Source organism: Lonchura striata, chromosome 6 (genome assembly GCF_046129695.1).
Source record: "Lonchura striata isolate bLonStr1 chromosome 6, bLonStr1.mat, whole genome shotgun sequence".
Lineage (NCBI taxonomy): Eukaryota > Metazoa > Chordata > Aves > Passeriformes > Estrildidae > Lonchura > Lonchura striata.
In genome coordinates, this window is record NC_134608.1 from 23528944 (window position 1) to 23546773 (window position 17830).

At 49.2% G+C, this 17830-nt stretch overlaps 1 protein-coding gene across 5 annotated transcripts; it reads left to right on the forward strand.

Annotated features, from left to right (window-relative positions):
• The first annotated feature begins 1737 nt into the window (after positions 1-1737).
• ABCD4 (ATP binding cassette subfamily D member 4) lies at positions 1738-16815 on the forward strand. 5 transcript variants are annotated; one of them, XM_077784031.1, is made up of 19 exons: positions 1738-1823; positions 2022-2146; positions 2264-2391; positions 2587-2726; positions 5639-5755; positions 6044-6169; positions 6842-6892; positions 9382-9476; positions 10390-10511; positions 11351-11442; positions 11648-11737; positions 12003-12211; positions 12493-12584; positions 12790-12826; positions 13894-13943; positions 14228-14280; positions 14634-14710; positions 15851-15966; positions 16121-16815. In XM_077784031.1, the coding sequence occupies exons 1-19, from the start codon at positions 1807-1809 to the stop codon at positions 16214-16216; spliced, it is 1833 nt and encodes a 610-aa protein (XP_077640157.1). In that variant the 5' UTR covers positions 1738-1806; the 3' UTR covers positions 16217-16815. The 5 variants fall into 5 exon arrangements, with proteins under 5 accessions (XP_077640157.1, XP_077640159.1, XP_021398432.3 ...); XM_077784033.1 differs by lacking the exon at positions 1738-1823 and adding an exon at positions 1873-1934 and having other exon boundaries at positions 13828-13943; XM_021542757.3 differs by lacking the exon at positions 1738-1823 and adding an exon at positions 1873-1934.
• The last annotated feature ends 1015 nt before the right edge of the window (positions 16816-17830 follow it).

Sequence of the window (17830 nt, forward strand, 5' to 3'; positions counted from 1 at the left end):
CTCTTTTGTTCTTGATCTTGGCTGCCTTAGCAGGGTTCCCAGGAAAAATCGTGAAGCAGATACGAAGGGAGCTCACAGGGTGTGCTTTATCAGGTGGAGGTCGTGGGGTGCCAGTGACAGAACAAAGGGCAGGGAGAAGGAAGAAGTAGGAGGGCTTGGGGCAGACAGTTGTGGCCATCTCATCTCTGTGTTAGATCCTCTGACTCTCCTGGTGCTGAAAAGCCATTTAATCAGTCCAGGAGGGAAGGGAAGGAATATACCCTCATCATAAAATGGACAACAGAGCAAAGGAGTCAGTTCAATCCTGGTAACCACTGATAAGGTGACCCACACAATTGTCACAGCTGCAGTACTGCCCCATGAGAGGATGTGACTGCCTAGGAACAGCCGTCACCCAGGTCTGATGCAACAGCTGAGAAAAAAAAACACCATGATTCTTTTAACATAAAAGTTAGTCATCACTGAGGTCAGGTTTTCACAGGGCTGATCTCTGCCCTCTGGAGCTTAATCTTTAGGTATGACTGATAGCATTGTGAATTCCAAAGGAGATGAGAGAAGGGAGATGAGGGCAAGGAGAAAGGGGCACTGCTTAGAGCCAAGGCCATTTACTGAGGAAACACACTGATGTGTCTTCTTTCATCCCTGAGAGCATATACACTGACTTTGTGAAGTGTGAAGTATGAATTATCTGGACCACTGAGCAGGTAGCAGCAGAGCAAAGATGAAGGAGATGAGGACAAAGAAAGAGAAGGAGGGCTGGGAGGCAGAAAACTGGCAGAAGAACAAAGCTACTAGGCATATGGGAAGAGGGACCTACGAGGTACGTGCAGAAGCCAAAGGCTCTGCAGAAAAAATGGCATCAACTGGATGGTAGGTGAGAGACACACGAGTAAGGAAGGCATGACAGCTCATAGGATCTCTAATTACCAGGCTTGTGATTAGAAATTTACTTGTTCTGAAATATTTCATAACTCAGAATTTTGGGTTATGAAACCAGATTCCAACACAAACCTGAAAATTAGTTGGTCTCTGTATTAAAACTGGGGTCAATGAGAAGCCAAAGAGGGTCAATTCACTGACAGCTCACGGCTGCTTTCTCCAAGTCCCTCCCTGTGCCGGGGGTTTCGCACTGCTCCGTTCCGTTCCTGCGGCAGGGCGGGAGCACAAACTGCCATTCACCTTCACGCTGGGGATCGCTGCCTAATCCCGATATCCCGGTTTGAGAAATCCCCTGCAGTGGCCACTGCGAGTTGCGAGTCCTTCGGAAGCAACTTGAAACTTTGCTGCTCACCCCGAAATAAGGCAAATGTGCAGAATTAGTACTGGTACTTTCTTGTCTCCCCTGTAACAGGCGGGCAATTCCTGCTGCCCACGGCGACTGTCCCTCAGCCTCTGGGATCCCCAGAGGGACCAGTTCGTGCCTGCCCAGCTCCTTCCTCAAGAGAGGCGTCAGTGCCCGGGTTCTCCGGCCCTGCAGCCTGTGGCTCGGCCCCGGGCCCTGCCCGGCACCTCGGCCCGTGTGTGGGAGCAGGCGGGGTGAGGGGTGAGGGACGCGAGCACACCCACCGCGCCGGGATCGCCGCCGGCACGGCCCGCCCGGCTCCGCTGTGCGGGGACCGCGCGGGAGCGGCGGGCGCTGACCGCCACAGCCGCACGGCGCCGCCAGGGGGCGTTGTGCCGCGGTCCGCGCGGCGTGCCGCCAGGGGGCGCTCCCGCGGGCCGCGCGGGTGGCGGCGCGGGGGCGGAGCTCCGTGGTGGCGCCGCACGCGGAAGCGGCGGCAGCGGCGTCGCCCCCGGGCGGGGCTGATGCCGGGCGAGGAGAGGTGATGAATATTCATGTCAGCGCCCGCGGGGCCGGGCCGGGCTGCTCCGGTCCGGAGGGCGCCCATGGCGGGGGGCAGCGGCAGCGCGAAGGGTGCCGGGGCCGGCGGGCGGTGAGGACGGACCGGACTAGGCCGGGGCGGGGTGGAGGGCTGCGACTGTCGAGCTCACTGCCAGCTCCGCGTCTCCCTCCGTCGCAGGGCTGGATCCCGGCTGGACGGGCTGTTCCTGCGGCGGTTCCTGCGGCTCCTGGCCGTGCTCTTTCCTGGGTGGCCCTCCCCGAGCGCCCTCATGTTCCTGACGCTGCTCGGTGTCGCCTTGCTGGGTGAGCCTGGGTGGTGGGGATGGAGGGCTGCACCCCACGTCTGCTCCCTGTGGTCCCCCCATTTTGCCTTGTCACCGCAGTCCATCAGTTTCTTCCCCTGCTTGCCTTCTTCTCCAGAGCAGCTGGTGATTTACCAGGTCGGCATCATCCCCAGCCAGTACTATGAGGTCCTAGGGAAGAAGGACTTCTCCGGATTCAAAACATTGACTGCCGTTGCTGTGACTCTGATCATTGTGAACTCCACGGTAAGACCAGAGGCTCACATGTCTTGGGAGAGGAAGAGAAAGCTACCCGTGGCTCCTGGCATGATCCTGGTCACAAAGGATTCAAGTCTGCCCATGCCTTGGATCACTAGTACAAACTGCTAATTTTTATTTCATTTTGTAAAAATGTTTGTTCTCACTTATCTCTCCCCATCTATCTCTTTGCCCTTGTTCCAGCTAAAAAGTTTCGACCAGTTTATCTGCAACATGATGTATGTGAACTGGAGGAAATCTCTCACTGAATACCTCCACAGCTGCTACTTCCAAGGCCAGGTCTACTACAGCCTGCTTGTGCTGCGTGAGGACATCGATAACCCGTAGGCTGCTGGCAGCTTCTTTCAGTATTTTGCTTGGCTTCTCCTGGGCTGCTGCACACCTTTTCCTGACTTCTCTTTGTCTCTGGGTAGGGGCATGAGCCCTAGAAGCTTTTACCATCTAGGCACCCTCTTTTACCCCGGTGGGAGGTGATACCTATTGCTGGGAACTCCTGTGACTGCTGGTCGTGATGGTTTTAGGGGCAGGATGTTTCAGTTGCAAGTAAAGTGGATGGCCATTGGAACAGGGATCTAGTGCTGCTATAAAACATGCTGTATGCAAACTCAACCCTTCACACTGTGTGATGTTGCAAAGGGCCTGGCTGGAGTCAGCAGTGCTTCTTTCCTTCACTCAGCTTGTGCATTAGGACAGTCTGTGTTCTGTTTGAACTTCAAACATCAGGAACTGCAGCTGAGTACAGTTCAGTTGTATTTTAGTGGTTTGATAACTCATGGGAGCCACATTCAGGAAGGGCTTTGTTTTGCACTGTATGCGGGTTGCACTTCCCTTTCCTGTTCCTAGGAAGGAAGTGTCAGTGGTGACTTAAAATATGAGGAGGAGCATTCAGTCTCTCCTTGTGGATCCCAGACCCACCCCCAAGAGGTCCTTCTCCAGTTTGCTTTGTGCACTGTCCTGCTTACTGCAGAGCTGTTGATCTGCCTGGGCTTTGTGGCAAAGGTTGAATGCCTTTCCTCACAGCTGTGTGTGGACCTTGTCCTTCCAGCCTGTTCTTGCACACAAGGCACTGCTGTCATAGTCGCACACTGTGAGGAGCTAAAAATCCTGTGTTAGACATCATGTGAGAGGTCACAGAACCACAAAATACTTAGTTGGAGTGGACCCACTTGGATCATTGAGTCCAACTCTTTAAGTGAATAGCCCACACAGGGATTGAACCCGTGGCATTATTAGGACCATGCTTTAACCCACTGAGCTAATCTCGGTGTAGAATCTCCCTAATTCTTCCCCTTCCAGAATTTAAAGTCATTATTATTAAATGCTAGCTGAAAAACTAGAAATCAAAGGAGAATGTTTTCCAAATAATGTGCTGTTATACCATTGTTTTGAGACTCCAAGCTCTGCTCTGGCACCTCTACTGGAGTGGGCACCTCTGATCTAGTCTCTGCGTTGGTGCCATTTCTCATGTTGATAGCAAGAGAGGAGACCATGACTAGGGTCCTGGGGGAAAACTGCTGTCTTGCAGGGACTCCTAACTCTTGCTGATAGTAGAAACTTCCAAGAAACTGAAGCAGCTTCTGCAGTTCTGCTGCCTGGTGCTACTGGCTGCCTATTCTTGCTCCTTCATTGCAGGGCACAGTCTTTGTGTGGCTGCTGCAAGAAAACATGCTGGGTATCTAAGGGGGAGCAGCAAACAAGGAGAGAGATCTCAGCTTGGGTCAAACAGCTCTACATGTTGGGTGGTAGGTCATCATTATCAAGCTGAAGCACTTCCAGACTACTGCTGGGTTTACTTCCACTATCATTAAATGTTAATTTCTGATAGTGTTTTTCAGTGGCATGGAGTTACAAGGAGTGGTTAAAAAAACCATGTTTGTTACCAGGGCATGCAGCACTTTTTAGGCAGTGCAGCACATTGAAGCCAGAAGCTCCTGCATGCCTGTCTTTTTCTTTGGGGACATGAGGGGAAGTAGAAGACAGAGGCCCCTCACCACATGATTATTCTCCTCAGGTTTATTTTTAACTAGGGAATGTGTTCACATTGTGCAGTGAAATGTAGGAGACAACTGGGTCAGTCTGCCCTGCAGCAAGAGACAGCTCTCCTGGCCTTTGCAAACCAAACGTGTGGGATTACTGTGGAGTATGTCTCATTACACCTTGCTTCTGCTCCAACATTCAGTGTTACTGTTTAGTGTGGTTTTGGTGCCACTGCAGAAATTCTCTTCATCTTGCAATTCCTTGATGAAAGTTTTTTCACTGCACCAGGTACTCGGAGAACAAACGAAGCAACAGAGATGTCCCATTATGCAGTGCAAACCAAGCTGAGTGTTAAATGCATGAAGTTACCTACTTTGAAGGAATGAAGAGTGGGTTCTGAGTGGTATACAAGCACTTGTAGCATTAGTAGGGCATTTGAATTGATGCTTTCATGTGTTTCATGTATTTTCATTACATGTTACTTAATAGCTTGTAAAAAGCAATATCCTCCTATGAGACTATAGCACAATTTAAGTTACAATGTTATGGGAAGATTACAATCTGAGGAAAAGGAAAAATGATGACTGCAAGCTCTCAGGGTGAGAGCTGCCCCAGAATTAAATCCATTACTGTTTCAGAACTGCAAGTGTTAAAAGATGAATGCCTTTGTGGTAGTATCTGCACTGAGACTATTCAGGAATCCATCCTTGCTGTTCATTCTGAACTCCAGCATTAAGTTATGGCCTTTCCACTATAGCTTAGCACAGCAGGCTGAATCCCTCATCCATGTGCTCTGGACAGATGAAGTGCTGAGGAGTAAATATACTGAATTTCTTCCTAGTTATCCCAAGTGCAACTCCTGCACAGTAGTGGGATAGATGGGACTTCAGGGTTTGTCACCCATGTGACTGCTGCTAGTGAGGTGGGAAGGCTTGGTGTGCTGCTTCCTGCTCTTGTGGGCTGAGGTGGGTGAAAGCATTTCTTTCTTTGCAACAAAGGAACCAGAGGTACTCCATACAGAGCCAAGGGATCGGCTCTTGTCATAAGGTAGCTTTGATGGAAGTTTTTGCAAATATCCAATAGCTGGTGAAGGCCTGGCCTGTGCTCTAGCCTGTCTTGGTGGATCTGATGGCATCTCAGCCCAGTACTGAAGGTTAGGGAGAGAGTCAGTAGTTTTTCATAGTATGGGGGTTGTTCCAGGAGTACTGGTTTTTGCTTCTGGGCTGTAGTGGTGTCAATGGCTCTCTGTGTTGAGCAGGGACCAGCGCATCAGCCAGGATGTGGAGAGGTTCTGCAGGCAGCTCAGCTCCATGGTCAGCAAGCTAGTCATCTCACCCTTCACACTGGCCTACTACACATACCAGTGCTTTCACAGGTAAGGATGCATCCTGGCCTTGCTTGCACACTTCTTTTCAGTGTTCTGTTTTTTGGAGCATGCCACCCACATTACAACTCTGCAGATGGATATTTGTACACATGGGTGAGTGGTCTCTATACTCCAAAGAGAACTCTGCCTTGGAGATGTTGGGATATGCAGTGTTGCCCGCAGACTTCTGTGAAAGCCCAGAGAGGTGACAGCAGACGGCTCTGATTGCTTGAACCTAATGATGGAGGAGTGCCCTTTTTCTTGGATTATTGGCTGACATCTCTTTCTCTTCTGTAGCACAGGCTGGCTAGGCCCAGTGAGCATCTTTGGGTATTTCGTCATTGGGACGATGATTAACAAAGTGTTGATGAGCCCAATTGTGTCTAAACTTGTGCAGCAGGAAAAACTGGAGGGAGATTTCAGGTGAGTCTCAGCAGAGCTGTGTTTTCACTGCCCCTTGGCAGCTCCTGTGAAAGCTTCTTTTTTGTCCCCATTCAGGGCTGTGTATGTAGCTAATTCTCTTGTCTGTGACTTTCCCCACTACCTGTGCAATGGTGCCTCAGAGTCAGTGTACTTAGCCCCTGCCAACCATTCACAGCCTTGTGTCATGGCAGGCAATGCCCTTGGTTCAACCTCACAGCCTAGTCTTTCCATATGCTCTGTAACTCACCTCCTCCCCCTTGCTTGCAGGGTTGGCTGTGTGTGTAAGCAGGGGCTTTGTAGCTGTCCCTGGGACTCAAGGCATCCAGGGACAGCAGCATAAGCTGTTGTGACAAAGGAAGCCCAGTCCAGGGCAGTTGGCTGTGGTGATTTTGTGTGGTGGAGATGCTGGACTAGCAGCAAACAGTAAGCTCAAGGGCTAAGATGTGCATAGAAAGCAGGGTATCAAACAAATGTACCACTGAGCTGGCCTTGAATGATGGCACCTTGTGTTAAGCCTTGGTCTCTAGTGCCTTTCTGAGCCTGTTGATTATTTATGTCAATAGATGCTTCAGATCACTGCTCTAACTTGCAAGATAAGTTTCCTCTAGGAATGGTTTTGGCTACATAATTCACTGAGCATTTGTGCACAGTTATGTTTCTTTGGTTGTACAGGTTCAAGCACATGCAGATTCGTGTCAATGCAGAACCAGCTGCTTTCTACAGGTTAGTAGTGTTAATTTCTTTGTGTCCTCCAAAGGAGTGTCCCAATTCAGAGCATCCTTGTTGTGTTCGCATATCCGAGACGAGCCCAAGTTCTGTTGCTGCAGCTTTCTATCCCTTCCACTGCAGCATCATATAGCCCTGACACACAGTTCTTTGCATTCTGTGCATCATCTGCAGAAATAATCCACTCCAGCTGGAGACAACTATCTTTTCTTTGTCTCCCTTCTAACATCCTCAGGGGCAGATACAGATTTGGTGCTGGCTTAGAGACCGTTACTGATGTTTTGCCAGGTCCTTACCTGGAAGATTGCTCAAAGTCTTATTGCATCTGGTTGCGCTGAGGACTTGTTGCATGTTGCTTCTGGTCCCATCCTGCTGCTGCTTGCTGCATCTTCTCTGGGTGTGGTAGCTGCTTCTTGGCTACCTTACCTCTGCTTGCTGAGCACACAGTCAGGAGCCCAGCAGCACCTCCCCCTTTTAGTGATGCCCTGAAGCCTATCGATCTGCTGCTTGGTTCACCAGGAAAAGAGGCATGAATTTGGTGTAGTTTGTGTTGTGGTGGCAGGATGTTGTTGCTTCTCTCTTGGCACGAGTCTGCCTTTGCCCTATATGTTGTGAAATTGCATTCTTCCAGGAATTGTAGCACATGTCCTCTCTCCGGTCTTTCCTGCCTGTGATCCTTCATACTATATTGAAGTTGGGCATTTCAAGTGTTGCGGTGCTGTCCCCACAGTGGTTTGATTCAAAATCACTGATTTCATAACAACTTATATTGACAGGCATGAAACTCATTTAAATAACCAAATGCAATCTTGCTTTGCACTGGCAAGTCTGAGTTATTTCTTTGTACTCTGATTCTTACTGGTTGATGGTAATTTTTTGTAATGGAAAAGATACTGTAATTACATGCCCTTATTTAAGATGCAGTGCTTTCCCTCACAATTTTGATTTTTTAAATTCTATTACTAAGTAGATAATGAAAAGTGGATTATTATACCAGAAAACAGAATGTTGTGGTTCAGTAGTGTTTTAGTAGAAAATCTTCATTTTGTGTGAAACCAGAACTTAGCTGAGTTGCACACAACCAGGCATTTCTTGGTATGCATTATAATTAAAAATAAAGGAATTTTTTAAAAGGTTGTCTTCCTAGAATCCTGCGAGAGAAGGAACATGTGGTGAGTGGCTGGTTTTGATTGCTCAACTTCTCTAGCTTGTGATTTTGTCCTCTTAAGACTGCCTAAACGTTACTTTGGTAAAGGAAGAAACAGAAGCAGAGCACTGCCACCTTTTTACTTATTTTGTTACTATGCCTTTGACAAATTTCCTTTAAAAGTGAAATGAATGGGAGGAAAAGAGGAAACCAATACAGCAATCTCTCCTCATCTGCAAGAGAATAATAGCTCTAGAACCAAGGTCCCCAGTTCCTTTCTCACCTTTAATTCCTTGTGTCCAAGCCTGTCTCCTTTCCTAATACATGGAAAGCAAAGACTGCAGCTCAGTAGTTACCTGAGATGTGTTATAAGGCAATAAACCCAAAATGAATTCTAACCAGGTGCATTTTTGAGAAAGAAAATGTATTTTTCTATGAACTGAGAATCTTTATAAATGAGACCTCAAAAATCTTATTTTGGATGTTTTTGTGCTGCTTCTGCCCTTATCTTCTTGGGCTGTAGTGACGCTCTTGTTGCATAGATCGTGGTGAGAGCATGGTTTGTGTAGTGGGCACAAGCCTCTGTTGGATGTCAGGGGCAATAGGTGCTATGGTAGGTGGGAGTCTCAAATGAGATGTGGAGCTCTCTCTGCATTTTGCCACCTGAGGGCAGCCCAGGCCTTGCAGAGCAGCAGAAGGAGCTGTCACACTTGCTTGAAGGTGGTAGTTTAGGAGATGTCTCCTTGCTCCTGGCTCAGCCTGGCCACTGGCTTGTGTGGTGGGTGACCTGATGGAGATAGCCCTGGGAAGGGGGAATTTGTGGAACTGGGGTACCCGTACCGAGGGTTGCATTGCTCAGGACTTGCCTTTGTCCCATTCCTGTGAAGTGGAAAGTGGGAAGAGGTGGGCTAAGGCTGCTGGCCATGCAGCCCTGAGGGCTGATTATTACCCCCTGGACTCTCCTCTGCCCTCTCCTTTCTGGGTCCAGCTGTGTAACAGTGCCATCCCTCTTTTCCAACCAGGCCGTATTTGAGAATTGTGTTTGATCTTGGGTGTGCATTGCTTCAGGCTGGAGCCTCACTGACAGTGTCTGGCCTGGCTTTACCTCCTCCTGCTGCAACAGCAGCTGTAGCAGCCATGGCTCTGGGGTAGATTTGCAGGACTGCTTGCTTCAGCCAGAGTTTCTTGATGATACCCTTCAGGAAAGCAGTCCTGGCTGTTCAGTTCCTGGTCAATAAAGAGCTTATTAGTCAGAGGCAAAGGTGCCAGGCCCATTCAAATCTTCAGTTTTAAAGCCCATGGTCATAGGATGTCTGTGGCATATTGCATTCTTTTACAGGGCTGGGCGAGTGGAGCACATGCGCACAAACCGGCGGCTGCAGAGCCTGCTGAAGACCCAGAGAGAGCTGATAGGCAAGGAGCTGTGGCTATACAGTGAGTGGGCAGACTGGGGGGGTGAAGTGGGATGTGTGATAACTCCATGGTGGTGGTCCATACACTGGGAAACTACTGGTAGAGAAGTTGGGTGGGTGCTCTGTTTTCTTCTTCTGCCTCTTGCTAGTCTATGAAAGCCCTGAGGGTGAGCAGAGGGTGCCTCCTGCAGTGCTAAATAGGAATCTTGTTGTGTAAAAGCCTCATAAAGAGGTAAAGTTGTAGAGGACCCAGAATCTGGCTTTTTGTGGTGCAGGGGTTCACACACCAAAAAAAGAAGGAAGGGCTTGAGCTTTGGGGAGGTGTGGAAACTGCTTTCCTATAGAGCCTGTCCCTCAAGCATAGTTATCCCCTGAAAATATTCCTTCTCCTTTTTCACTGAATCCAGGTTTTTTCTTTAAATAACCCCTATAAAGATAGCTCTTCCTGATCTCAGCACCACAGTGAGCTTCTGAGCAGTGTAACGGAGGAAGAACCCTGAACAGAAGTGTCTGTGGGAATTTCGAATCTTAAGTCCTTCTGCCCATGTGCTCCCAAGACATACTTCATGGCAAACTATCTCACCTCAAGGCTTCCTTTTGCCGTTCCCTCCTGTTTGCTGTGAATCAGTCAGGCCCCTGAAGCATAGCAACAAGCAGGCAAAGTGGCTTTTGCCCCACAGTAGTCCCTGAGCTGTCTGTCTGGATGATGATTCTGCTCAGGGGCCTACCCCAAAGTGCTCTTTGCTTGGCAAATGCATTTTCACCCTGGTGTTTGCGCTATCCTACAAAATGGGTTTTTCTGCTCTGGTTCATCATAAAGGGCTGAGGCAAGAACATGGGTCTTCTTCTGACTGGGATCAGGGTCAGCACTTGGGCCTTACTGGGACAGTTTTCTACTTTAACTCACTGTCTTCTTTCAATGTGTTTATGCCCAGTTGGGATCAACACCTTTGATTATTTGGGCAGCATCCTGAGCTACGTGGTCATTGCCATTCCCATCTTTTCTGGTGTCTATGGCGACCTGAGTCCAACAGAGCTCAGTTCCCTTGTCAGCAAGGTGAGCTAAGGGTAATCTCTGTGACCCCATTGTGGAGGGTGAGCAGGCACTGAGGGTGCAGGTTTCATGTGGTGCTGGTGGCCCTGGGGCTAGATAACCTGCAGCACTTGTTCTTCGGGTTAGACTGTCCCTCCTCACAGTGTTATGGAAACGGGAGCTTGTATCCAACTGGTATGTGATTAACTTGGGCCTGAGAACTGTCAAGGACATGTTTATGTAAGTGTTTCCTGGCTCAGACCTCTGTGTCTAAAAAAAACCAGGAGGTCAGAAAGCCTCTGGTTTTCAGCAGTGCAGGTAGAGATGGGGGTCTGTGCAGTGCTGAGTCTGGATTATGCCCTGGGCTACTGCCTGTGGTGAGCCTTGCCACCAGTGAGGCTGAGCTGGCTTGCATTCGCCTTCCTGACCAGACTCATTACAGATACTCAAAACTGGCTTGTGATAGAGAATACAGAGCTAAAAATAGCTAAGTGGGCACTGCAGGCTGCTCTGAGCCATATATGGTGCTGAGGCAGGGGTGGTGGTATGGATCTGTGTGATTTGGGCAAGCATGCTGGGCCCTGGGCAGGCCATCAGGCACTCTGCAAACACCATCCCTGGGTGACAGGACATGTCTACCTGTCAAAAACTGCTGCACTAAGCAGGGAAGCCCTGCTTCTTTCAAACATGGTCATCTTCACTCCCACCATCCTGGGTGACTTTGCCACTTCTCATTCATCTTGCTGAGACAGCTGATGTGTCCAATTGTGTGGACTCCTTGGCCACCTCCTTGCAATCATAGAATAAAGGCCAGGGCTCCAGCTCAGCACTGACCCTTACTCTGCCATGTGATTTCTCCCCAGAATGCCTTTGTTTCCATCTACCTCATTGGCTGCTTCAGCCAGCTCATAGATCTTTCCAGCACTGTGACTGATATAGCTGGCTACACACACAGGTGAGCTTATGTGTGGGCACATCTCTACATCTCTGCAGGAAAGGACAGTGTAGAACAAGACTCTGCCCACATCTGTGCTAAAAAAAAAAACAAAAAAAAAACCCCAATTGCTCGTGTGCAAGCATGGGCAAGTTTGGAAGTTTGGATATTGTGAAGAGGCTGCTGGAGTTGTCCCTGGCTTTCATGCAACCTCTTGTGTGTCTAGGATTGGCGAACTGCAGGAGACCTTGCTGAGCCTTGGCAGAAAAAAAAATGGTAACTACTCAGAAGCCAAAACCAGTTGGGATTTGGACGGGTGAGTCGCCTCTCAGCAACTGGCTGGCTTGCAGCTTATGTGCCAGAGTGTGAGGTTGCCATGGGATGGAGGTGGCCCCTGTGTCACAGTCTGTTGCATGCATTTGGTTGGAGCAGGCAGTGCTCACTGTCAATTGTCATTCCCAGGGTGTGTGGGGCAGGGCTACTGTCACAGGCACAGGAGGTCTGAGGTACCTGATTTTTGCCAATCTCAGCATGGTCACTTACCCCTGGATCTCTTGGTCTTTATCTTGGTGGTGGCCCAGCAGCCATTCTGGCGAGGACCCAGTGCCAAGCGACACAGCTTTTCTTCTGGAGCGAGTGACACTCTCAGTACCATCCTCTGACAAGCTGCTCATCAAGGACTTGAGCCTCAGGATATCTCAAGGAAACAGTGTGATGATTGTGGGAAACACTGGTACAGGGAAGACATCTCTGCTTAGGGTCCTCGGAGGACTCTGGGAGAGCACACGAGGTAAGGACAGCCTTTTTCTCAACCAAGGCTACCCTGAGTTTGCAAGGTGGCATTATGGCAGTTTGTGAGGCCAGTGCCACCATGTGATGGTGAATGTGACACTGCTGATAAACCGATTTGAGCCACCCATCTCTTGTCACAGTCTTTGGCTCTCGTTTCTTTGCTCTGTGTTGCAAACATACTTCTGTGGGGACTTGTTGGCTACTTCATAGGACAGGACTACACAAGGCAGTGGGAAGTTCCTGCCTGATACTGCAGATGTGATGAGTGTCTCTGTGCAGGGAGCATCAGGATGATGACCTGCTTTGGCCCCCGAGGAGTGGTGTTCCTACCGCAGAGGCCCTTCTTCACTGATGGAAGCCTGCGTGAGCAGGTGAGCACAGGGTCTGTCTTTGCTCTGGCCTCAGCTGTGCTCCCAGCTGTGGCCATGCCCTGCAAACCCTTGGGGTGCAGACAGGCCTGCAAGGGGGAGCATACCTGTGGCTGCTCCTTCCCTTGTGCCTGAGTTCATGTTACTGCATCTCTGATGGACAGTGTCCAGCTCCTTCTGACATTGTTTCTTTTGCTCTGTTAAACAGGTGATCTATCCCTTGAAGGAGATCTATCCACTTTCAGGTTTGTGAAAATCCATTAGAGCAATTAACCAATGCTGTGGTATTGCCTCACTGTCCTTTTCCCCGTACAGCTTCTTCCCTGCTGTAACCCATCAGGAACACTCATCCATTTTGCTTTTGTTGCTCTGGTGTTCCCTAGAAGATTAGTGTGTGTTAAGGTCCTTTTGTGAGGGAACATACTCAGTTGATAAGAGCTTGCTCTCTTAGTATAATGAGGACAAGCTGGCCATGTTCTTCCTGCTGTGCTAGACATGATATATGTTGCTGTTGGGATACATCTGATTTGTTTGGTACAATCTGACTTTCAGCAAACCATATTTGCCTTAATCTTATTTTCCATCCACCTCCATCTTTTACTTTTCCACTTTTTCAAAATGATGTCCCAGGGCTTTGCACACTCTGTGGTCAGAATATATGGATCCTTTTTCTCCCCTATCCTCTTCCAAAGCCAGACCACATGTGGTCTGCTGTAGCTTGGAAGTCACAATCTTGATCAGAGTAACTACAGCTATCAGCTACTGCTGTGGCTCTCCAGCAGCTTCAGAAACATCCATGACAGATGCACAGCCCTTTCTGTCAGCTTCCATAGACACTGTCTGTACCAGCTCAAGTGTATGTTCTGCTCCACAGCTGACTCACCCTGAGGTATTTCTCTTCCACGTAGGGTCCTTTTGCTGGCTCTTACCTGAACCCTATTCCCATGACTCCATTACTTGTAGTGTGCAGTCTCAGCTCTAAGACCGCAACTATTGGGCAGGGCTTTGGCAGTTGAAGCCTGGATCCTTGTATTCTGTCTGCAGCCAAAAACCGAGGCAAATCTCAGGTGTATCTGTGGAGCCCAGCTACCTCCTGGTATGCTGCTCGCAGGCATGGTTAATACTTTCAAGGAAGGTGTCCTTGGAGCTATCTCAGCCAAAGCTCAGGATCTGGTATAAGTAAGTGGTCAGGTCAACTACAGTGAGCCTCAGGAGATACTCCAGTTCCTCCCTCCTGCCTCACCAGCTCCTTCATTCACAAGTGGCCTCAATACACACTGCCTCTCCTTATGCTATATGGCTTTCTCCCTAGGGTCTGCAGATGATGAGAGGATTGTGCGATTTCTGGAGTTGGCTGGGCTGGTGAGTCACTGGTAGCACTGCTGCCGTCTTTCCTGGTGCCACCAGTGAGGGAAGAAGGGATGATTTTTTGTGGCAGCACAGCATGATTGTGTGCTGAACTTTCGTGGGGACATTGTCTGTGCCTGGGATACAACTGTCTGTGGGACAGAAAGAGGAGGAGGAATATGGTACAACTTCATCTCATGTAGGGAAAGGGTGACTGGCAAAATGCGGGTGGTTATGCTCAGGGCCATAGGCTGACAGGGTTGGGGACTGTGTTTACAAGTGTGCTGTGCTCTCTGTAGACAGATTTGCTGGCAAGGACTGGAGGACTGGATGAACAGGTGGACTGGAACTGGTAAGGGAGCTCACTGTCTGTGTGTATTTGGGTAATTTCTGAGTGGGGCACACTTCTAAGCAGATGCACATTGCTGCTGGATTTATCTGTGTCCATCTGTGTTTTGTGAGATGTGAACACTGTACAGGAGCAAAGCCTTCATGGCCCGAACATCTATGCCAACAATCACCAGTTGTGGTGTGCTGCAGGCAGCTGACTGTGTAAAGGGGTGCAGATCAAGTCCCAGTATGGAGTGGGGCACAAGATACACTCAGGAACAGTTGTTTGCTGATCTCCAATATCAGAAGCCATAAGATTTTCAGCAAACAAGCTCTGTTTCTTGAGGAAGGTGTTGAATCTTGACCCTGCTGCAGGTATGACATCCTGTCCCCAGGGGAGATGCAGAGACTCTCATTTGCACGGCTCTTCTACCTCCAGCCAAAATATGCAGGTGAGTGACTGACTACAAAAGAGGGGAGAAAAAAAGACAAGGCCTTTGATGTACAGAGAAGCGAGACAGCTCGTGAAATCACTTTTGTGCTCGGAACATGCTTTGTCTTGGCCATTATTTTAGCAGCATAGCACACAGAGGATTAACTTGTGAAAAGTGAAAATATTTCATTATTTGGGTGGACACTGGTAAATCAAGAGGCTGTACATAAGACATTTTCTTCTTGGCGAACTGGTGATTAATGTTCATGGTCCATATCCAATGGCACCAGAACTTTGTTAGCCTGCTCACCAGTTGCTATGCAAAGAAGTGTGTGTGTTGGGGAGTGTAGCAGCAGCTGTCATATCTGAAGCTCTCAAGCATCTGTACAGTTTTGTGGCAGTATGGAAGGTTTAGCGTTGATGTGGCAAAAGAAGACAAGGAGCAATGGGAGAAACAATTCTGAGAGACCACAGAAGCATCTGCAATTAGCTAATGGGGCAAATTCCTTAGGCTGTGGGGGCTTGAGCTGTTGGAGGACTTGCCATGAGGGCCAGGTTGGATGTGGGTGAACAGATCCAGTTTCAGTAGCAGTAAGTACCTCTCTTTCCCCTGGAGCCTGTGGCACAGCTAAGTGATGAATGGGCAGAAGGAACCTGTGAATGGCAAATTAAAAGCTGTAGAGATGACTTGAATTTCTTTGCTCCAGGACTGTAGTATTTACCGTTAATAGTCAGGAGGGTGCCACAGGCCATCCTACACTCTCTATGTAGAGTCTGTGCTGGAAGAGTACACTGACTGCTGTTCAGCCTGGCAATCTGGCACGTGGTCTACCTGGAGAAGGTCATGTCTTGGCTTTTGCCATGATGGGAACAAGGCAGTGGTGGGCAGCTGTTGAGGGAGAGGAATGAGGTGAATAGTGTGGTTTGGATGAATTCAAGTACTTGAGGAACAAGACAGCTTTCGTAGTTGCCTGACACCAACTGTGCCAGAGGAGTGCTGGAGGAATACCAGAGTCCTTAGGTTTCTCCTCACTTGCCTTCTGCAGATGCTCTTGGTGAGCTCCAATTAATATTGAAATGTTCTTGCGAGTTGCTGTTCTTGCCTACAGGAGATGTCTGGTGGGGAGAGGATTTTTGGGGCTTATGACTTTTCTTTCAGTGTTAGATGAAGCCACCAGTGCCTTGACAGAAGAGGTGGAGCATGAGCTGTATCGTATGTGCCTTCAGCTGGGCATGACACTGATCAGTGTGGGACACAGGCCCAGCCTGGAAAAGGTGAGACAGGGAGGCAGTGCTCCATGCCTCCCTCGTGGTGGTGAGGTAGAGAGGGTCTCTGGTGAGCAGAGGGGAGTGACTAAGGCTGGAGGACCTCACTGTGGGTGGACCATGCCCTTGTAGAGACATCCCTCAATGTGCTATTGAATTGCAGTTCCACAGTTGGATTTTGAAACTTCATGGGGAGGGAAGATGGGAGCTCACTCGATGTGAGAAGATGAAGCGGCTCCCCTCTGAGGAAGGACACTAAAGAACACGCCCTTGTCTGGCCAGCTACAAAACCTGCACATGTGTGGAAGAGCTCTCAATACAATAGCAGACATGGAGCTGCCAAGCCAGCAGCTGTGTCAAGCAGTGCAAGACCAGTTCTGGATTTTTCTGATGGACACACAGTATGTCTGAACTCATGGTGTGGAGTTTTGCCAAGAGTAGACATTACTATGCCACCCTTTTCCCAGCCTCCTTCTGCCTCCCTGGCTCTCATGAGAGAAAGCAGCTGAGCTGCTTGGCCACCCTGAGGGAAGATGCTGTTCATGGGTCTTGTAAAAACAATAGCCAGAGAAACCTCCACTTTGTCTGGGATACATTGGTGTGAGGCTAGAATGCAGCCTCCTTTTCTGCCCTCTGTGCCTTGCTCTGTCTTCGACACAGCTCTGCAGAGCAGATATATGTACCTTGGGGCATTGTTGAGAGTTGTGTTTTCCAGCAGGAGGCAAGGGGAGGAGAGAAGGGGCATGTCTCTGCTCTCTTCATAACGCATGGCTACAGGTGAAAGGAGCATTTTTGTATTAAAATCTGGGGACTGTTTTCAAACTGTTTTAATAGAGAAGAGTGAATATTTGTTTACCAGACTGTTGCATGATTTTTTTCTGGGGTTTGCTTTGGAGGAGATGCTTGTATATTGGCAATGGTCCTGGACAAGACTATTGCAAAAGAGCAAAGCAGAGGTGAGAGTAGTATCCCTATCCAGGCTGGACAGCCTACCTGCTGCTGCCTCTGCAGCTACTGCAAGGCACAAGGAACCTCAAGGAGGGCTCTCTGCCCTCTGCTTTCATTGAATGAAACAGTTTATCTCCCTTACTCTTTTGCCTATGATGAGTCATGTTCTCTCCTCTGTCTACATGGGTGTACTGAGACAGGTTTTGAGGGTCTCTTTTGTTGTGAAGAGGTCACTCCAAGACTCCAGTGGAAGTGTGATCTGAGAACTTACTGGCCACCACTTGCTTAGTGGCTTTTCTGGATGTTTCCCTGGTTTTGCAGTGAAGGAGGAGGAGGTGGCTGCTGGCAGAGCCAAGCTAGTGGCCCTTCTGCTGCTCCATAAGATGCTTGTGTCCTTTTATGATCTGCTGCACAGCCTCATGGTCGTCGAGGGTGGTTAGGTCCCCAAGCTCACTGGCCTTGTCCACCACTTTTCCATAGCACCCAACGCATAATCTTACCCGAGCGTGTCTTGGGCAGCCAGTGCATGACCTATAATGGAGAGAGCAGAGTCAAAGCTGAGAGAAAGGGCCCATCAATCTGCCAGTGTGGGTGTTGGAGCAGTTTGCTTGTGTTACCTGAACATAATCTGGAGCTGCATACTTAGCAATCTTCTTTGAGATGAGCTCCTGTAGCTCGGCAACATGAGTCTCCTATGTGTAGCCACTGGCCTTCTTCAGCATAACAAACACATAGGCTCCTGGCAGAAGGATCACCAGGTTACGGAGCAGTGCATACCATGCCCCTGAGACCTGCCTGGACCTAGTGCCAGGAGAGGCCCTCTCTGCTGGTAGCCTCAGGGGATGCTCTGTAGCCAAAACTGCATGCTTTTGACCACACAGAAGTACTGCTGCTGCCACCTTAGGCAAATCCTGTCTGGTTGGTG